General features: G+C 56.6%; 5 protein-coding genes across 5 annotated transcripts; 3 read left to right on the top strand and 2 right to left on the bottom strand.

Moving 5' to 3' along the window:
* Positions 1 to 216: 216 nt before the first annotated feature.
* CkaCkLH20_07372 (glycine dehydrogenase) lies at positions 217 to 3,326 on the bottom strand (the record flags this gene model as incomplete). The annotated part of the gene is made up of 2 exons (XM_038890089.1): positions 217 to 278; positions 332 to 3,326. The coding sequence occupies 2 exons, from the start codon at positions 3,324 to 3,326 to the stop codon at positions 217 to 219; spliced, it is 3,057 nt and encodes a 1,018-aa protein (XP_038744567.1).
* Positions 3,327 to 4,522: 1,196 nt separating this feature from the next.
* Positions 4,523 to 4,875, top strand: CkaCkLH20_07371 (uncharacterized protein; the record flags this gene model as incomplete). The annotated part of the gene is made up of 3 exons (XM_038890088.1): positions 4,523 to 4,607; positions 4,679 to 4,780; positions 4,838 to 4,875. 3 exons carry the CDS (start codon positions 4,523 to 4,525, stop codon positions 4,873 to 4,875), a joined length of 225 nt encoding a protein of 74 aa, XP_038744566.1.
* Positions 4,876 to 5,323: 448 nt separating this feature from the next.
* CkaCkLH20_07370 (uncharacterized protein) lies at positions 5,324 to 6,502 on the bottom strand (the record flags this gene model as incomplete). Its single annotated transcript, XM_038890087.1, has 3 exons — positions 5,324 to 5,428; positions 5,482 to 6,128; positions 6,181 to 6,502. 3 exons carry the CDS (start codon positions 6,500 to 6,502, stop codon positions 5,324 to 5,326), a joined length of 1,074 nt encoding a protein of 357 aa, XP_038744565.1.
* Positions 6,503 to 7,076: 574 nt separating this feature from the next.
* CkaCkLH20_07369 (uncharacterized protein) lies at positions 7,077 to 7,995 on the top strand (the record flags this gene model as incomplete). The annotated part of the gene is made up of 4 exons (XM_038890086.1): positions 7,077 to 7,123; positions 7,202 to 7,465; positions 7,580 to 7,712; positions 7,843 to 7,995. The coding sequence occupies 4 exons, from the start codon at positions 7,077 to 7,079 to the stop codon at positions 7,993 to 7,995; spliced, it is 597 nt and encodes a 198-aa protein (XP_038744564.1).
* Positions 7,996 to 15,865: 7,870 nt separating this feature from the next.
* CkaCkLH20_07368 (uncharacterized protein) lies at positions 15,866 to 16,832 on the top strand (the record flags this gene model as incomplete). The annotated part of the gene is made up of 2 exons (XM_038890085.1): positions 15,866 to 16,712; positions 16,762 to 16,832. 2 exons carry the CDS (start codon positions 15,866 to 15,868, stop codon positions 16,830 to 16,832), a joined length of 918 nt encoding a protein of 305 aa, XP_038744563.1.
* Between the last annotated feature and the right edge of the window lie 638 nt (positions 16,833 to 17,470).

The raw sequence follows: 17,470 nt of genomic DNA, 5'->3' as shown, positions 1-17,470 counted from the left end.
ACTCATATCCCCGCTGATATAAAATGTTGAAAAATAACAATGATGTAGAAAGATCAAAGATGTATCGTGTATCGGATGAGACCAGAGACACAGTCGAATGTTGAATTAATCGACGCGTCCCCAGTCCTCTTGTCGTCATCGTCATGCAGTAATGATATGGCCCTCTACGGGCCTCTATCTTTCCGCTGGTATCATGTCTATGAAAGGCACATCGATTTACTCTGAAGTAGTGTCCTCAACAGGGGGGCACGTGCAGAACAAGTTGGTGTCACCGTACGCTGGTTTACTGTTAGCTGCCATCATCACATATCAGTGCTGCGAGAAAACTTACTGTCATCAACACGCGCCACGCTAGGCCAGAACTTCTTCTCCTTCAGGAAGGGAAGCGGGTAGGCCGCCTTCTCGCGAGAGTAGGGACGGTCCCACTTGCCCTCACCGTCACCAAGGATGACGTCCGCCTGCGGGTGAGGCGCCATCTTGAGCACGTTGCCCTCCTTGGGCTGCTTGCCCTCCTCGACCTCGCGAATCTCCTCACGGATGCTGATGAGGGTTTCGATGAAGCGGTCAAGCTCCTCCTTGCTCTCACTCTCCGTCGGCTCGATCATGAGCGTGTTGGCAACGGGGAAGCTCATGGTAGGGGCGTGGAAGCCGTAGTCCTGCAGACGCTTGGCAATGTCAATGGCCTCGACACCTGCGGTCTCCTTGAAGGGGCGGGCGTCAAGGATGAACTCGTGCGCGCAGCGGCCGTTGTCGTTGGTGTAGAGAATCTTGAAGTGAGGCTTGAGGCGGGAGAGGATGTAGTTGGCGTTCAGGATGGCAGTCTTGGTGGCAAGACGGAGACCGTCGTTGCCCATGAGCGCGTTGTAAGCCCAGCTGATGGGCAGGATACCAGCGCTGCCGAAGGGTGCACTGGAAACCATGGCCTCCTCACCGTCGGCGGCGAGGGCCGGCAGGTGAGGAGCGAGGTGCTCCTTGACGCAAATGGGTCCGACACCAGGACCGCCACCGCCGTGGGGAATGCAGAAGGTCTTGTGAAGGTTGAGATGGCAGACATCAGCACCAATCTCACCGGGCGAGCAGATACCGATCTGGGCGTTCATGTTGGCGCCGTCCATGTAGACCTGGCCACCATACTGGTGGACCAACTCGCAGGCTCTCTTGACGCCGGGCTCGTACACGCCGTAGGTGCTAGGGTAGGTAACCATGAAAGCACCGAGCTGGTCGGCGTACTGCTTGCACTTGGCCTCGAGATCCTCGATGACGAGGTTACCGGTAACCGGGTCGCACTTGACGGGGACGACGCGCATACCAGCCATGGCAGCGGAGGCAGGGTTGGTACCGTGGGCAGAGACGGGGATGAGGCAGATGTCGCGCTTCTTGCCGTCGGGCTTCTGCTCGAGGTACTTGCGGATGGCACGGAGACCGGCAAATTCACCCTGGGCGCCGGAGTTGGGCTGCAAGGAAACGGCGTCCATGGCAGTGATACCCTTGAGCTGCTCGGAGAGGCTCTCGATCAGGGCAGTGTATCCCTTGAGCTCGCTGGCGGGGGTGTGAGGGTGGATGGTGGAGAAACCCGGAAGGGAGATCAGGGCCATCTCAGTCGCACTGTTGAGCTTCATGGTGCAGGAACCAAGAGGAATCATGGAGTGGACGAGAGACAAGTCCTTGGACTGGAGGTGGTGGATGTAGCGGAGGATTTCCGTCTCACTGCGGTGAGTGTTGAAAACGGGGTGGGTGAGGTAGTCGGACTGGCGGCGGAGGGAAGCAGGGAGCAGGTCGGTGATGCTCTCAGTGAGAGCGGCGTAGGACTTGCTAGCAACTTCAGCAGTCTGGGCACCGGTGACGTTTCCGAGAACGGTGGCAATGGTGTTGAAAATCTCCTCGTTGACGTGCTCGTTGACGCTGATACCAACATCGCCGTTTCCATAATCACGGAATCCCAGACCGGCCTTCTTACCCTCCTCGAGGATCTTCTGAGCGCGGTCACCGGCCTTGATGACAACAGTATCGAACAAAACCTTGCCGTCGGGGCTAGCTCCGCTCTGCTCGGTCTCCAAGCCGGCGGCCTCGGCCACAGCCTGAACACCCCGAGCGAGACGGACCAATCTCGAGGCAATCTCCTTCAAACCCTCAGGGCCGTGGTAGACCGCAAACAGGGCAGCCATGTTCGCCAGGAGAGCCTGGGCAGTGCAAACGTTGCTAGTAGCCTTCTCACGACGGATGTGCTGCTCGCGAGTTTGGAGAGCCAGTCTCAGAGCTCGGCGACCGGTTCGGTCCTTGGACACACCGACCAAACGGCCCGGCATGCGGCGCTTGTGGGCCTCCTTGACGGCGAAGAAAGCAGCGTGAGGGCCACCAAAACCGAGGGGAACGCCGAAACGCTGGGCACTTCCGAAGGCGATGTCGGCACCCCACTCGCCGGGAGGAGCGAGCACAGTCAGAGCCAGGAGATCGGTGGCAGCGCTGAGGAGCGCGCCCTGGGAGTGAACGAGCTCGGAAAGACCCTTGAAGTCCTCAACCTTGCCCTTCGTGTCGGGGTACTGAACCATAACACCGACCAAGTCCTGGCCGAGAGCCTTGATCTTCTCCTGGTTCTCAGCGGTGCTGACGTCGAGGATCTCAATCTTGATGCCGAAGCCCTGCGCCCTGCTCTTCAGAACCGAGATGGACTGAGGGTGGACGAGGTCAGAGACTACAAAAGTCTTGCCGGGCCTCTTTGCGCGGGAAGTAGAAAGGGCGTTCATGGACAGCGTCATGGCCTCGGCGGCGGCCGTACCCTCGTCCAGAAGACTGGCGTTGGAAATGGGAAGGCCAGTCAGGTCGGAAACCATGGTCTGGTAGTTGAGCAGCGACTCGAGGCGGCCCTGGCTGATTTCGGGCTGGTAAGGCGTGTAACTCGTGTACCAAGCAGGGCTCTCCAATACATTCGTCTGGATAACTCTGGGAGTAACGCTCGGGTTGTAACCGGCGCCGATCAACGGCTTCGGGGCGGCCTCGTTGGCCTTGGCCCAGGCTGTTGCCTTTGCCAGAATCTTGCTCTCATCCATGTGACCCTCATTGTCCCACGCGAACGTCTTCCTCTCGGAATACACATCCGCAGGAAGAACCTGGGCGATGAACTCGTCAATTGTCCTCGCCGGGGGATCGAGCGCCTTGAGCATCGCCTCGGCGTCGCTCACATCAGGTCCGATGTGGCGAGGGATGAAGGACTCGGGCCTCTGCAGGGGCTCCAGGGAGGCATCCACTGATGTCCTCTTGCTTGTGGCCTGGGCATGAGAAGTAATGGCAGAAAAGGTCCTCACGCGAGGGATACGGCTAGAAGCCATTCCGGAGGCGCAAGAGTTGCAAACCCATGAAGAGGGAGCAGTCTGGCGGCCAAAGACCCTCGACCGCGGAGCTGCCAGCCGAAGCTGGCGGGGGAGGGGCAATCTCAATGATGCCATGACTATGTGGCGATAAGGAAGGAAGGGTGAAATTCAAAGGAAACAGTGTTTTTGAGATTGCCTGCCGCGCGAGGGACAACGACTGGCGACTCTCTTTGTGGGAGAAGTTGTGAGTGAAAAGAAAGAAAGAAGTTGAGAGGAAGCTGTCGAGTCGCTGGTGTCTTGTATGTATTGCTCGGATGAGGGACCGAAGACCGATATCGTTGCCGCACGAAAAGCAACACCCTTGTCGCCACCCGAGAATGCGACTCGGACTGGAGCAAAGAGGACCTGCGCGGTCCCGGAATTGACTCGAGATTTCTCAGAAAGGAACAATAGGCTTGCCTCACAAAGGATGAGACGTGGAGCGCTGGGAAGACACCAGGAAGAAAGCCGTCGACGAGTCTGGATTTGAAGATGTCGGTGAAGCCAACGGTCAAATATTCTGATTTCAAGTGGCGTGTAAAGTACAAACAAGGCAAACTATTACCCCAGGGATGCCGTTCTTACCTTAACTCGAGCGCCCGCCATCTTCTCAGACCGCGCTTGCTGCCGCGCTGCAGCTAAGGTATCAACCACCCCTTCGGTTCTTTGCGGCGCGCGGGTTGGGCCATCCAGGAAATGGAATGGCGAGGATCGCCTTATCAAAGGTCCGCTGATAAGCGCCACCACCACTAACAAGACCGATAAGAACCATCTCCAGATCCCCCATGAAAATTCCCTGGGGCAGACCATCAAGCTGGGAAAAAAAGGGTGCGGCGGGCTATTCTCGGCCCGGGATTCACCTCCTAAAATCAGACCACCCAACCACTGAGAGAGCCTCAAACAGCGGGAGGACAGGGGTCGCCTAGCCTCCTCCCCCAGCGTTTGTTTCCACGGCGGCGGTGGGCGCTGGCATCAGGGCGACGGATGGCTACCCGAAGCACTCGGTCGTCAACTCCGAGTGCATGTGTCAAACTGGATTTGCTAAGCAGGCTGTGGAAAACTGGGACTTTCACACCCACACCACCACAATCGCACAGGTGAGGTACGTACCGCGCGGTCTCTGGGCTCAACTGGGTCCGTTCTCTAAATTTTTGCGACGACATCATCGCTGGGACCTGGCAGACGCGCAAACCCGAAAGAAGCATCACGAGATCAGAACCTCTTCGACCCCGTCCACCCCCGTCAATACCTTAATACACCGTCAATATGTTCGGAGGATGTACGTACCTACAATCATCCTGTCAGAAGGGCATTGCTAATTCTTCTCGCAGTCGCGCCCCCCCAGCTCTCCGAGGAGGAGATCAAGCAGATGGAGGCCGAGGCTAGCTTCACCATCCAGCAGGTCGCCGTCTCCGCCGTCCTTCTCTACCTCTGTGAGTAGACTCGACGCACTCCTCGCCGGCAATCGCTGACTGACGCTCCCCTACCAGCCCCCTTCGTCATCGATGCCGCCTCCAAGGTCTTGTAAAGAAACCTTGACGTCGACGAACCAACCTCCCGAGCCTTCAGAAGCGCTCAACTGTGAATACGAACGCAGACAACTGCTTCAACCTCTACGCAGACATGCCGTAGCCACTAAGGACTACGGCCGCGGGCCGATATCCATGGCTGGAGATGTGTAATAGGATACACGCCCCTTGTTGTAAAATACCTCTGTACAAACAAGACCGCTCGGATGGGGTGCTATATGGGCATAGATCACATCGGAGTCAGGGTAAACAATCATCACGACTTTTGACTAATGCCTCTCTCGTGTTCACGCGTGCTCTTCGCTACTTTTATTGCCGACGACGTGAGGCTGAGAGCTGTCGTCCAAGTTACCGTACCAATCCAGTTCCTACATCAAAAGCTTTCCGCTCGCGCCGGATCCTCTATTATGACATGTCCACTGCCCGTACCCCGTTCCGTCAAGCTACTCATGAGCTCGGATTACGCTCCTTCTCCCACTGCTCAAAGTCCTTCGTGATCGACTCGACCTCCTTTTTGAGGTGCTGGATCTGCTTCTCGTAGTCCTCCAAGACCTGCACCCAGTTAGCAACAACCCTTCACGGCACCAGTCACGGCAAAATCTCACCTTCTTCGCCTTGTGCTCCGTCTCCTCGCTCAGCCCCTCTCCACTAGCAAAAGCAGGCTTATTCGTCTCCTTCATCAACTGGCCCGCATAATCCCGCAGCACGATCAACCGGCTCCAGAGCTCCTCCTCCCTCGCAGCGAGCGCCGGGTCCTGCACGCTCCGCTCCAGCTCCGCCAGCTTGAGCCTGAGGTCGTCCTCGTCGCCGCTGAGCGCGTACCCGCGGTTCCGCAGCACCTGCACCCTCGCGGCGAGCGCCAGGCACCGCTCGCGCAGCACGACGTGCCGCCTGCGGGCCGCCAGCGCGCGCACGCTCGTCTCGAGGTCGTGGCGGGACAGGATGGCGTCGAGGCTGGCGTTGATCTGGTGCAGGCGGACGTTGAGCTCGCCGACGACCTTCTTCTGCGTCTGCAGGCGCGCCGCGACGCCGTTGAAGCCCGTGCAGAGGACGGGGATGAAGCCCGGCGCGGGCTTCTTCTGCAGCGCCTCCTCCCACTCCTTGGGGTCCTCGTGCGGGCCGGGCTTGTAGAAGGGGACGGAGGCCTCGTCGACCTTGTTGTAGAAGTAGTGCTTGAAGGCGCAGTTGGGGTTCGTGGGGTTCCACTTCTCGAAGATGAGCGCCATCTGCTCGGGGATGGGCTTCTGATTTTCTGTAGAGATATCTTTAGCCACGAGGCAGATGCATGTGGGAGCACAACATACGAGGTGTTTCTCTGCCGGGTTGCCAGAGGGAGCTGGATAGCTGCGCTTGCGATTGTGACAGGTTGGGCATCTGCTGTTGCTGCTGCTGTTGTTGTTGTTGCTGGTGCTGGTGCTGCTGTGGTTGAGCCATGGATTGACCAAAGGCGTTTCCTTGATTCTGGGGCTGACCGAACAGACTGAGCCCGCCCTGTTGCTGGCCAGGCTGTTGCTGCTGCTGTTGCTGCTGTGTCGACTGGCCCAAGGCGCCGCCGAATCCACCACCTCCAAAGAGGCCACCACCCGTCTGCCCGGCGGGCTTCGGTGGTGCTCCGAACAAACTCATGGTGTCTGGGCGAAGCGGCTATGCGTGGTGTCGTGAGATAAAGTCAGACGATGGTCGCGACGAGAAGAATGGGGTCGAGATCGATGCGCAAAGTCGGATCGGGGAGGAAAACAATGCGGAGGGTCTCAGTGCATCGTCGCCAGAAAGAAGGAACTAAAAAAAAATCCGGGGTATCGAAGAAAAAGTTCGTCCTCCTAGAAAACACGAGTAACAAGACGTCGCAGGGCGTCGAAGAGGGTCTCGACAAGGCGTCAATCGGGCAGAGGTGCGAAAGACCGGAGCTGAGGTCCTAGCAACAAGCGACGCGAAAATAATAAATCGGAGCTGGCCAGAGCTGCAGCCTTCACCGAGCGCCACAGCCCAGACCGAGACGGCGAGCGCCACACCTCTAGAGCTCCACTCCAGCCTCGCGGCCAACCGAGCCAATCAGCACCCTCCTAAATCGACCTCACCTCAATTCCGTAGCGTCCATAGCCGGAAAGCTTGCGAGAAAGTCCCAATCGCGAATAAACCCACCGAACCGTCCGTCTCCCCCCGCCGCCGGCCCAGATCCCATCAAACCACAACCGCAACCATGGCATCCCGACGGCCCCAGTACGTTTGCTTTCCCTCCCAATTGTCGTCCGTCAATTGGCGTCCCGAACCGCTCCTCCCCTCCTCCCTCCGAGAACAGACAAATGTCGCGATATCAAGATGAAGTGGTTTCGCTAACGGCCGGCACCCGACGACACGCAGGTTCAACCAGCAGGTCCAGGTCGACACGACCCCGCTGCCCGACGACGTCCCCAAGGTCAAGGAGGTCGGCGCCAGCTCCGCGCCGCTCATGTCCGCGGCCTACTTCATCGGCGCCCGCTGCCGCGAATACAACGACGACTTCATGCAGTGCAAGACGGAGAGCGCGGGCCGCGGCGAGTTCGACTGCCTGAAGGAGGGCCGCCGGGTTACTAGATGTGCTTCCAGCGTGTACGTTTTGCAATTCTTTCCGGGGGAAACATGGGTTGCCGGCAGAGAGATCCAGGCCTGGTGGACGGGGCACATCTGGGGAGTTGGATGCTGACGACGAAACGCCCGCTGCAGGATCAAGGACATCAACACCCACTGCCTCGAGCAGTTCCGTGCCCACTGGACATGCGTCGAGAACCGCAACCACCAGCTCTACCAGTGCAGACCGGCCGAGTGGAAGCTGAACAAGTGTGTCTACGAGAACCTGGTACGTCTCTTCATCCGATGGACACTACCTATCCACCTTCTCTGCTCGTTGATGATTCGACAAGCAAGAAGCACCAACCGCGGGCTTCATTCCATCAGAGAGAAACATTACGCTGACGAATGAACCACAGAAACTGGAGAAGCACATCCCCGACCAACGCCCCGGCGTCACCCCCGTCGAGCTCCGTCCTCACATGATCTACGCCGACATCGCCATCAACACCCTCGAGGGCAAGCCCTTCATCCCCCCGTCAAAGGCCGAGGGCGGCAAGCAGGCGTCGTAGACCCGTCTCACGGACGGTTTGCGTGGAAGAAGGACATCCTTGTTTTTGGCTTTGCGTCGAGGGGGAAGAAGAGATGTAGGCTGGCGATAGAAACGCTGTGTACATATGTCATCAATCAGACTTGGGATCAACCGATGACTTGCTGCTCTTGCTCTATTTCGCGGATTGGCCTGCTGCTATGCGTTCACCGTTAAAGAGCGGTGATCGTGAACTGCTAACATTGATAGGAGTCATCGCCCCAACCCCACGGCACGCCGCTCAACACCATCGGGAGACGACAGCAACCTGCGTTTTCCCCTCCCTCATCCGACCTCAACCCCTCTTCCCCCTCTTTTCGAGCAACGAGGCCAAGGCAGCTCCCCGCCAGCATCTAAACCTCCCAGGCTTTTTCCATTGCCTGACTGGCCACAGCATGACGATCCCTCCGCAATCATCGCAAAAAGACATGTGCCGTACAACGCTCCGCAATCCACGATCACATCCCGCAGAGACACGCCGATCCGCATTGCATCTGCCCGCGGAGGCCGCTTCCGCCCGGGCCAGGACCCAAGGTCCATCATCCGCTTGAGACCGGCAACCGGCGGGTGTTCATGTCTCTGCCCTGCCACTGGACGACGTGCAACGGTGCTCACTTCTGTCGCTCAGTCTCCTCAGTTTCCTCCCCATGAAGCGGACGAAGGGGATGGGGAAAATGCTGAGGAGCCTTTTTTTTTTGTCTTGGTGTCGTGAACACAAGCTCCCGCGGTGGGCACGAGCTCTCTCGCCGTGTCTCTCAGCTGTCAACGATGCATATCCTGCTTACGAGCAGCCACCCGAGACAGTCGCGGCGAGAGCGTGTCAACTGCTCGCCCCGGACGTAACGACGCATCATATATCTCCTGGCCTATGAAGGCCCGTGAAAGCCCGTATAGGCGGATCATGTGAGAAGGGTTCAGTTCAGCCACAGTTGCGCCGGGCATGTGAGGAGCCTCCCAGCGTGCGTTTTGTCTCTATTTGTCAGTCACTTCTCCTCGGCCAGTCAGAGAGTCGACTTGTCAGCGCGAGCTGTCGTCGTGTGTTCGCCACCATGGGCGGGCAAACGGGTTCGAGCCTATGTTTTAGCAAGCTTTGCCGGCGGTCTCGTCCAAGCATGCAATTTGCCTCTGACGTTGAGGGCGCGGATGGTAAGCCACGTTGCCAAGCATACCGTCTTATTGAGGCTCGTGGCTCGTCACGGTCAACGTGAAAGGGCAAGATGCCGCGATGGTGGGTGGTACGTGTGTGGTGCGTCTGGAATACCAGTAGTTGACTGAAAGTCTGCGGGACGATGTCTTCCTTATACGATGACTGTCCTCCCGCGCCTGTCTCTGGATGCCAAGAAGGAGGTCAGCGTGAAGTTCTAGAAGCCGTCGTCGAGGTGCACAGGACGATGAGAAAGAGTCAGCTGGCTCGGCTGATTTCGCGACTGGCGCAGGATTTGAAATTGCACAACTCAAGATGGAAAGAGTCTCAGAAGAGCCAGGAAACTGTCTGGAACTCAGCAGTTACGCTGATTTTACATACTGGACAATGGGTAGACCGAGAAAAATCCCAAAAATAAAACACGCTGCACGGGAAAGAGCATTCATTCGCTCTCCCCGAAGGACACATTAAAAGTCGATTGCATGTTTGCGTATGAAGACCATGCATCCCAAGCCCCTCTCAGATGGTTGATGTCGGCTCCTTTGCCGCGCGATGACCCAAAACTTCTCGATGGAAGATTTGTGCTACAATCTCCAGCGCGCCGATACGCCGGTGGTTTGGCTTCGGCTGTCGAGCGGATAGACATCCTGGCAGAGGTGTCACTGTCTAAGACTCTTTGCCTCCATGATGAATCGAAGGCGTTGAGATCCTGCAGTCTTGAGGCCCGGAAATTCTGGTCCCCCAACGCGTTCAGATCTTCTGATCAGCAGTATTGTCAATGGGCAAATCCTAGAGGATCTCATGGTGATGGATTTGCATATTCGGAAATGTGATCCATCGAAATTCGTGAAGCTATCGTGAAACCACTACGGGTTGACGTCAAGGGTTGGTCTTCGTTGAGAGATGAGGAGGGGACGGGAAATCATGCCCAAGGGCGTCAGCGTAGTGCAACCTTAATCACAGGCGCTGGGCGACCGGGCCGCGCGAAATGGCCGCAGCTGTCGTCAAACAACATGTTTCGGGTCGCTCAGTTATTTGGCTTACTTGAGGCCTGTCGACCAACGAAAGGCTTTTTCAATGTTCGACCCAAGACGGTCAGGTCAGGTCAAGCAAGGCCTGGCTTGAATCAATGAACGCTCAGTCTTGGGTCGCTAACCAAGAACTCCATTGACTCAACCTCAATTGTTCGGATCTTGGTTCAAACTTGAGAGCACGTCCGTTGAGTTCTTGCCGTGCCCCGTTTCCATTCGGAGGATTCGCTACCCAACAGCAGTGAAATGTTCTGGACCTGCGGGGGCAAATTTGACATGCACCAGTCTCCTTGTGAGGGTGGGCCGGAGATGAGCTGATGGCGATGGAAAGATGGCGAGTTCGAACATTCATCTCCAACGAGAACTGGGGTCTTCCGTTGGGAGATCCAGGCTAAAAGGAATGCCGTGTTCCCCGGGGTCGAAGGCTGGTGTGATGTGCCGTGTGGCCCGCGGGAGACGGGTCGCCGGCATGGGGATGGAGGAGCAACGCAGGGCAGGAAAACCCCTCAGTGAAATCTCGCTGGCAAGATTAAGGGTGTTTGGGGGCCTGTGGTGAACAAAACTTCATTTCGTGCGCAACCAACTTCAGGGCTCTCCCCGTCAGATCTTATTGTGTTATCTTGATGTCCAGGGTGTCCATGGCTCGGCGTGATTGGAATGCATAGACGAAAGAAGGCGTCTGATTGTTGCATCAAGCGTTCAGTCAAGACGAAGTGATGAACTAGAGGGATTCCTTGCTTGTCCTGTCAGCAAACCTGGGATCGCAATATCGGGGTTGCACTGGCGCCTCCGCAATAAGTTTCATGAGGGTGAATTGAATGCAGTGAATGGGGTATCAATAGCTGACTTGTTGTAAGCCATGTGGGAAGATGGGACGACATCTGATCTCGCTGCAGAGACGAGATGATGTAAGTCGTCCGATCCAGGGACCGGGTGCCGTTGTCAACTGGCGGCGAGGTAGCAGTCGAACTGGGCAGCGGAAAGTATCTATCTGTGCGCGTCTTGAATGCAAGGAAGAAACCTCCGAGTGATCGTCGCAGAGAGAACTCTGCGTCAAGAAGTAGCGATGGTTCTAGACGTTGCAGCGATGGAGCTCGAGCAACTGTGTTTCTTGGCTGCTTCAATGCCGGATAGTCGATAAGAGAGCCGAGTTGAGAACAGACGACGGCGTGCCCCACAGGAGGCGGGAAACCGAATGTTGAGAACTTCGAAGTCTGACTTGTGTTTTCGATAGGCTAGGTTGACATGGCATGTGGGAGTAGGCTGCCAAGCCGGCCAGGCTCTTGGATGGAGCTGTTCTGTTGCGTCCGGTGTCTGTCATATTGGCCATCTTGATCACGCCGCTGATCGCTGCGAACAAGACGGGAGATGGGCATAGTTGGAGATGCCGCCTGGCCCTGGCTGTTGTTGATCGATGGGCGATGTCCCAGAAGCCCCGGGTTATCCAGCAGTCGGGATTCGGGTCGTTGCAACAACTCATGCTTGAATTTGGCTGTGATCCGTCGTAAGATAAGGTACTGCACCTTGCTCGGCCTTCACGGAGGTCTTCTGGCACAGAGGTATCAAGTGCCGGATTACACGGACCCGAGGCGTTTTCCGTGGCATAATTGTCCGCAATCATGGCTTGGGGCTGGCGAAAGGCTTCGGGACGCCACCAAAGTGGACTGCCATGTTGGTGATAGACGACCGCTGCCTTTCGGGAACCGGACTGTGCTCGGTTGGATTGTCATCTTTTCTTAGGTGGTGGCCGCACCAAAAGCGCCTCGCAGAGAGCCGGACGAGAGGCACAGTAGCCGATTAGACGTCCGTGACAATTACCTACCTCGAGGACAGCAGCTGGACGGTAGTACCAAGCGGTTGCCAGGCATGCCGTCCAGCGTCGAGCTCAACCCCAGGTATGACAGCGACGAACCGGCAGATTGGCATCCGAGGAGGAGCATAACAAACAATGGTAACTTCGACCCAGGCTCATCTTGGGTTTTCCACCATGGAAATGATTGCTGCAGGTCGGTATCCGCATGCACCTCCATCCGCTGTGGGCACGGGACGTGTGTCCTGCGGTGCGGTCGCCGGTGCCGGTGCCTGTACCCCAGAAAACCGCATCATGTTGGGACTTGGGACTGGGACAAAGGCAACGGAAGATTTTTGCAGCTTCATCTCGCTCATCGTAACCCCCGCTCCGGGCTGACAGGGTTTTGTTGATGGGTGGTCGTCATCGGCAATCAGGACGTCAAAAAAGTTGTCGGGTGTGATGAGACGTTGACAGCGGTGATAGTGATACGGGAGCGGCAACGATAGCGGTTGATGTGGGGATGTGAGCGAAGGAAATCCCCTCGAAGCGTAATGAGGTCATTTGGCGAGACAGCGGAAGAAACGGCCAAGAAGAAGCGCTGATAAAGTTAAAAAATGCATTTCTGGCAGGGAACAGTTGGCTGGCGCGCCGTGCAAGTGCAGCGTTGTAGTGATCGTCCCGGCAAGAGCGCCATCGTTGTCGAGAAAACAATTTTAAACAGTGGACAAGAACAACAGGCACAGATGGTGAATGGGCAAGAGCCAGGCAGGAGCACAGTCCATGTCCACGCAAGACTGGATGAACGGGTCCCCACCGAAATTAAGGCCGTTTCAAGACGGTGGGTCACCCCGGGCCAAGCGCACAACCCTTGCAGCAATCAGGGCCAGAGGAGCCCACCTTCTGCAAGGTACCAGATGAAGTCATTCGTCATTGGGTGGAAAGGAGTGGGCGTCTGCACCTCGCCGCGATGGGATTGGTCCAAAATGCAGGAAACCCCAGGGATCGGGACGTGGGCGGAGGGAAAGGAGGGGGGCGTCGACGCAGGAGACGAGACGCCGGGACGGAAGGAGGAAGCCCCTTTTTCTTTCCTTGGATTCGTCCAATGGACAGCTCTTGGTGTTTGTCGCTTGTCGCTATCGTGAGATGCTGGGGACTGCAACCAGTGGCTGTTAGGATGCCGGTGTCAGCCAAGACTATCGCGATGATATCTGAGGAACCCCGGGACGAACAGACCGGGAACCACGATCGATGTTGATGATGGGACCGCCAGACGTCGTCCGAGGTCTGCGTCTGCTCTGCTCGAGAGTCCCGCCGGACGGTCTGGGCCATGACTCTGATCCAGGTCGTGGACGACTCCTTGAGACTTTCGCGTCTCCTGGATACAGCTGGGCAGTCTTGGTGTTGAGGGGTTTGTCGGTGCCGTCCGTGGTGGTGGTGGCTAGCACGACAACAGGGCACGGCGAAATCACGGAACCGATCTTGACAGGAAGGACGATAATGAATGCATATCAGAGTGTATATCGAATATCCAACAATTTTATTCGGGAAAGACAGCGCCCCAGATCAGGAAGCTGGTCCAGTGATGGATTAAAATGCTTGACTTGATGCAGGCAGCGGATAGCTGTAGCCAAGATGCCTAGGTACGATGCCTGCTTCATATCTCGACGCATGCTAGCTAGAAGTGAGCCATTTTGCGACACAATAAGCTGACTGGACGAGCTGACGGGTGAGGCGCAGGTAAATTTGGCTTGTTTTTTGCGTTCGGTTTGCCGTTGCGGTTGAGGCTGCATTGGTGTTGCTATTATCGACCTCTTATCTTGAGCACATGAGAGCAAGCTGACAGTTCTGTTTGGCGCCCACGAGGAGGGTAGCACTTGAAGCGTCATAGCAGATCTCAGGTTGTTCCTTCCTTCCTTTTTGTCATATCTTCTCTTCTGACCTGGCGCACGTTTAAAGTGAGGAAGGACCATTCGAAGAAGCCCAATTCGCTCCTTCCCTTCCCCTCACCTTAGGAGACGGGATATAGCCACCCCCACATCAATCTTATTCACCCCTCCATTTTCCTGTCATTGACGGCAACAACAGCAGCATCAGTCCCTGTGCCTGATATTGGTGTTTCTTGCGCCCTGCACAATTCAAACATATTGAAGAATAAGGTGTCAAACACACCCAATCTCTTGAGTTTTGGGGCCTTTTCTCGTTGCTTGTCTCGCCTCCAGATTACCGCCCTTCATCACACTTGCCTCCACTCGCTGACTCCCCGGCCCCCGTCCCTCGTCCACCTTCTCTTGCTCCTTCTGCAGGGTCCAGGACAGCAGCAACTGCCTCCCGTCGTCCCGTCTGTCGTTCGTTCGTTTTCATTGATTACTTTGATTTTATCCACCCCCACTGCCTCTGCCTCTTTTTTTGTTCACCCCTCCCTCCCCTCCACATCTCGAGATCCTTGCTTGCCGTTGCCATCGACGGCGCCTCCTCCACAGTCCGCTCACCTTGAACGAAATCAGTCGTACACACGCATACGCACACGCACACCACAGGCACCACAACAAACTAAACACCTCCCCTGGACAGCAGCTAACACGACCAACTGCGCTAGCCTCAGCACCCTGGCCCCCGCCTAGGCAAGGTACCTTACGCAGGTAGACGCAGCTGGACCACCCACTGGACTCGCGCTCAGACTCTTGCCCAGTCCTTCGAATCCCAGTTAGGCGGGTTCCTCAATTCCTGTCGTCTCCCTTTTAGTAGCCCGGCGTCGCCATCCACCAACGTCTTGTCTCTCCTCCTGCTTCACCATTCCCAAGGAGACCGCTTCTAACGACCCCCTTCTCTTCCACTCCTTCGGCCCAGGTCGCCTCATCGTGTCGTCTTTTGACACTGTCCATTCCTTTTTAAAACCAAGTAAGTTCGCCCCGGGTCCCGACCTGAGATCCCCTCTTTTTTTTTCTCTTCTGCACCTCAACCTTCCAGGATAGAAGGGCAGGCAGGCTACCGACATTCCTTTTCGCGGCATTTCAAACTCACGCTCTCTTCGCAGCATCGTCACTCCTTCGCATCGTTTCTCACGAGAGTTCTTTTTTTCGGCTCACCACCAAAAAATAAACTTACGGCTTCCTTCGTCCGACCTGCGTATCCAACTATCAAACAACAAGGTCTTTCCTGTTGTTCACCCACACTCATTCACCAACTTACCACAAGGTCCTTGACGGAACCGTATCAGCAGTGCTGCATCACCACACAGCTGGCTCTGAGAATCATCTCACGGGATCATATTTGCCTCGCTCAACAAAAATCAAGTATCTCCCCGCCGCAACAACCATCCCATATATCGTCCGGACAGGATCCCTGGTTGCCAGATTCCGCGAATCTCCCAAGACATCAAGCCAAAATCACAAAGGTGAGTGGTCGATCTAGCCTCATCCGATACCCCAATTGTCTCTCCGTCATTCCTCCCGAGTCAATGCTATTGTTGGCAAATGCCATTTGCGACACAACCACATGCCACCGCGACACAGCCTGCCCCCTCCAACAAAGACCTTTGTTCATCTGTCTTGACCATCACGTGGCTCCGTCCCGCTTGACTCAGGATCTCGAAGAAAAAGGGCGTTGTGGGCGGGAGTCTGGATCACGGAGACGTGCCGGTGGCATGTCGTTGTGTTGCATCCGGTATATCTGGGGAATTCTCTTCGCCCTACATCAAGATATATGAAGCCACAAGTGTCTTCCGAGTTGAAGACATCTTGTGTTGCTTCAGTGCCTACGCATACACACTCCTTCGCCATTTCCTGCCATCATTTTTTTCTCCGTCTTTTCCCAACAGCAACACTTCGCAGGCGAAGCTAACCATCCTTCAGACACTCATCGTTGATCATCAACCACCTCAGCCAAAATGAGATCTTCCATCGTTCTTGCCGCCTCTGGCGCCGCCGCGGTCATGGGCCGTGCCATCGGCCTTGACCCCCGTGCCATGGAGACCGTCCTCGACGTCGAGTGGGTTACCGTCACCGTCACCGAGGGTGTTCCGGTTGCTACTCCTACTCCCACGCCTTCCAACCCTGCCATCTACTACGAGGCTCCCGCCAGCTCTGCTCCCAAGGTCGTTGAGACTTCCGCGCCCGCGCCCGTCTTCTCGACCGTCACCGTCGAGCCCCCCAAGCCGACCGTGGTCAAGCCCTCGTCCGTCTACGTCCCCGTTCCCGAGCCGGAGACCACGCCTACTCCTACCCCCACGCCGACTCCCACCCCGGCGCCCGTCACCACCCAGGCTCCTCCTGCCACCAGCGTCCCCGCTACCAACGACCTCCAGACCGCCTGCATTGACTCCCACAACGTCCACCGCTCCAACCACTCCGCTCCTGCCCTGACCTGGGACAGCGAGCTTGCCGGCTATGCTGCCAACACCGCCGCCACTTGCGTCTTCGAGCACGACATGACCCAGGGCAGCGGTGGCTACGGCCAGAACCTCGCCATGTGGGGTGCCACTGGCTCCGAGACTCTTGGTGAGGCCAAGGCTGCCCAGAAGGCCATCTCTGACCAGTGGTACAACGGCGAGCTCAACCTCTTCACCGGTTACGGCCAGGCCAGCCCTGACATGACCGACTTCCTTAAGTGGGGCCACTTCACCCAGATGGTCTGGGTTGACACGACCAGCGTCGGTTGCGCCGTCCACTACTGCGCCGCTGGTTCCCTCAGCTCCATTGGCAGCTGGTACACCGTCTGCAACTACAAGAAGCAGGGTATGTTGAACCTCGACCACTCTCCAAGCTCTTCACTGACCAGAAACAGGCAACGTCATCGGCAGCTTCGACAAGAACGTCCTGCCTCCCGGCAGCCTCGCCACCGTCAACGGCTACTAGGCGGCGTCTTCTCGGACTCGTCCAAACTGCACTTGCACCCTTCGCCCTGCCCGCTTGAAGCAGATCTGGGATTTTGTTTGCGACACGACCACTGGGTACGGGTGCAGATGGACTCAATCGCATGAGCGAGGCATTTCTTCACTTCTACCGCTGTACTTTATCAGGGGATCGCTTTGATTTTTTCGATCTCCTCTGTCCCCGTCGATGGGACCCTTTGAATCATGCGCTTTGGTCGCCAACGAATGGCATGAGTACATTTCTCTTCAACACAATCTTCCATACGGCACTTGCGTGATGGATAGGCTTTGCGTTATGGTATGCTCGCGCTAGCTGAGACATGATTCGAGGAAACTGGACATTCATGATGATGCATTTACGGATCTGGCGTGGAATCAGAAAACTGGGGGGAAAGGTTCGACCCTACCATGGAACATTGCATTTTCCTTCTTCACTTCTTGGCCCGGTCTGTGGCGGGTAGACTTCATCACTTGATGATGTCCAACCTCCACGACCCGGCACCCTTTTTATGGACATTTGGTTCTTTGTACCTATCGTCTTCTTCGACTTGAATTTCGGGTTAGGGAGGTCTGCTTGGTCAATGGGATCCATCTTTTTTGTCGTTTCGCAAACCATCGGGT

The sequence above is a fragment of the Colletotrichum karsti genome (genome assembly GCF_011947395.1).
Source record: "Colletotrichum karsti strain CkLH20 chromosome Unknown Scaffold23, whole genome shotgun sequence".
Classification (NCBI taxonomy): Eukaryota; Fungi; Ascomycota; class Sordariomycetes; order Glomerellales; family Glomerellaceae; genus Colletotrichum; species Colletotrichum karsti.
Note: the sequence above shows the minus strand (reverse complement) of the source record. Positions and strands in the feature narration are given on the sequence as shown.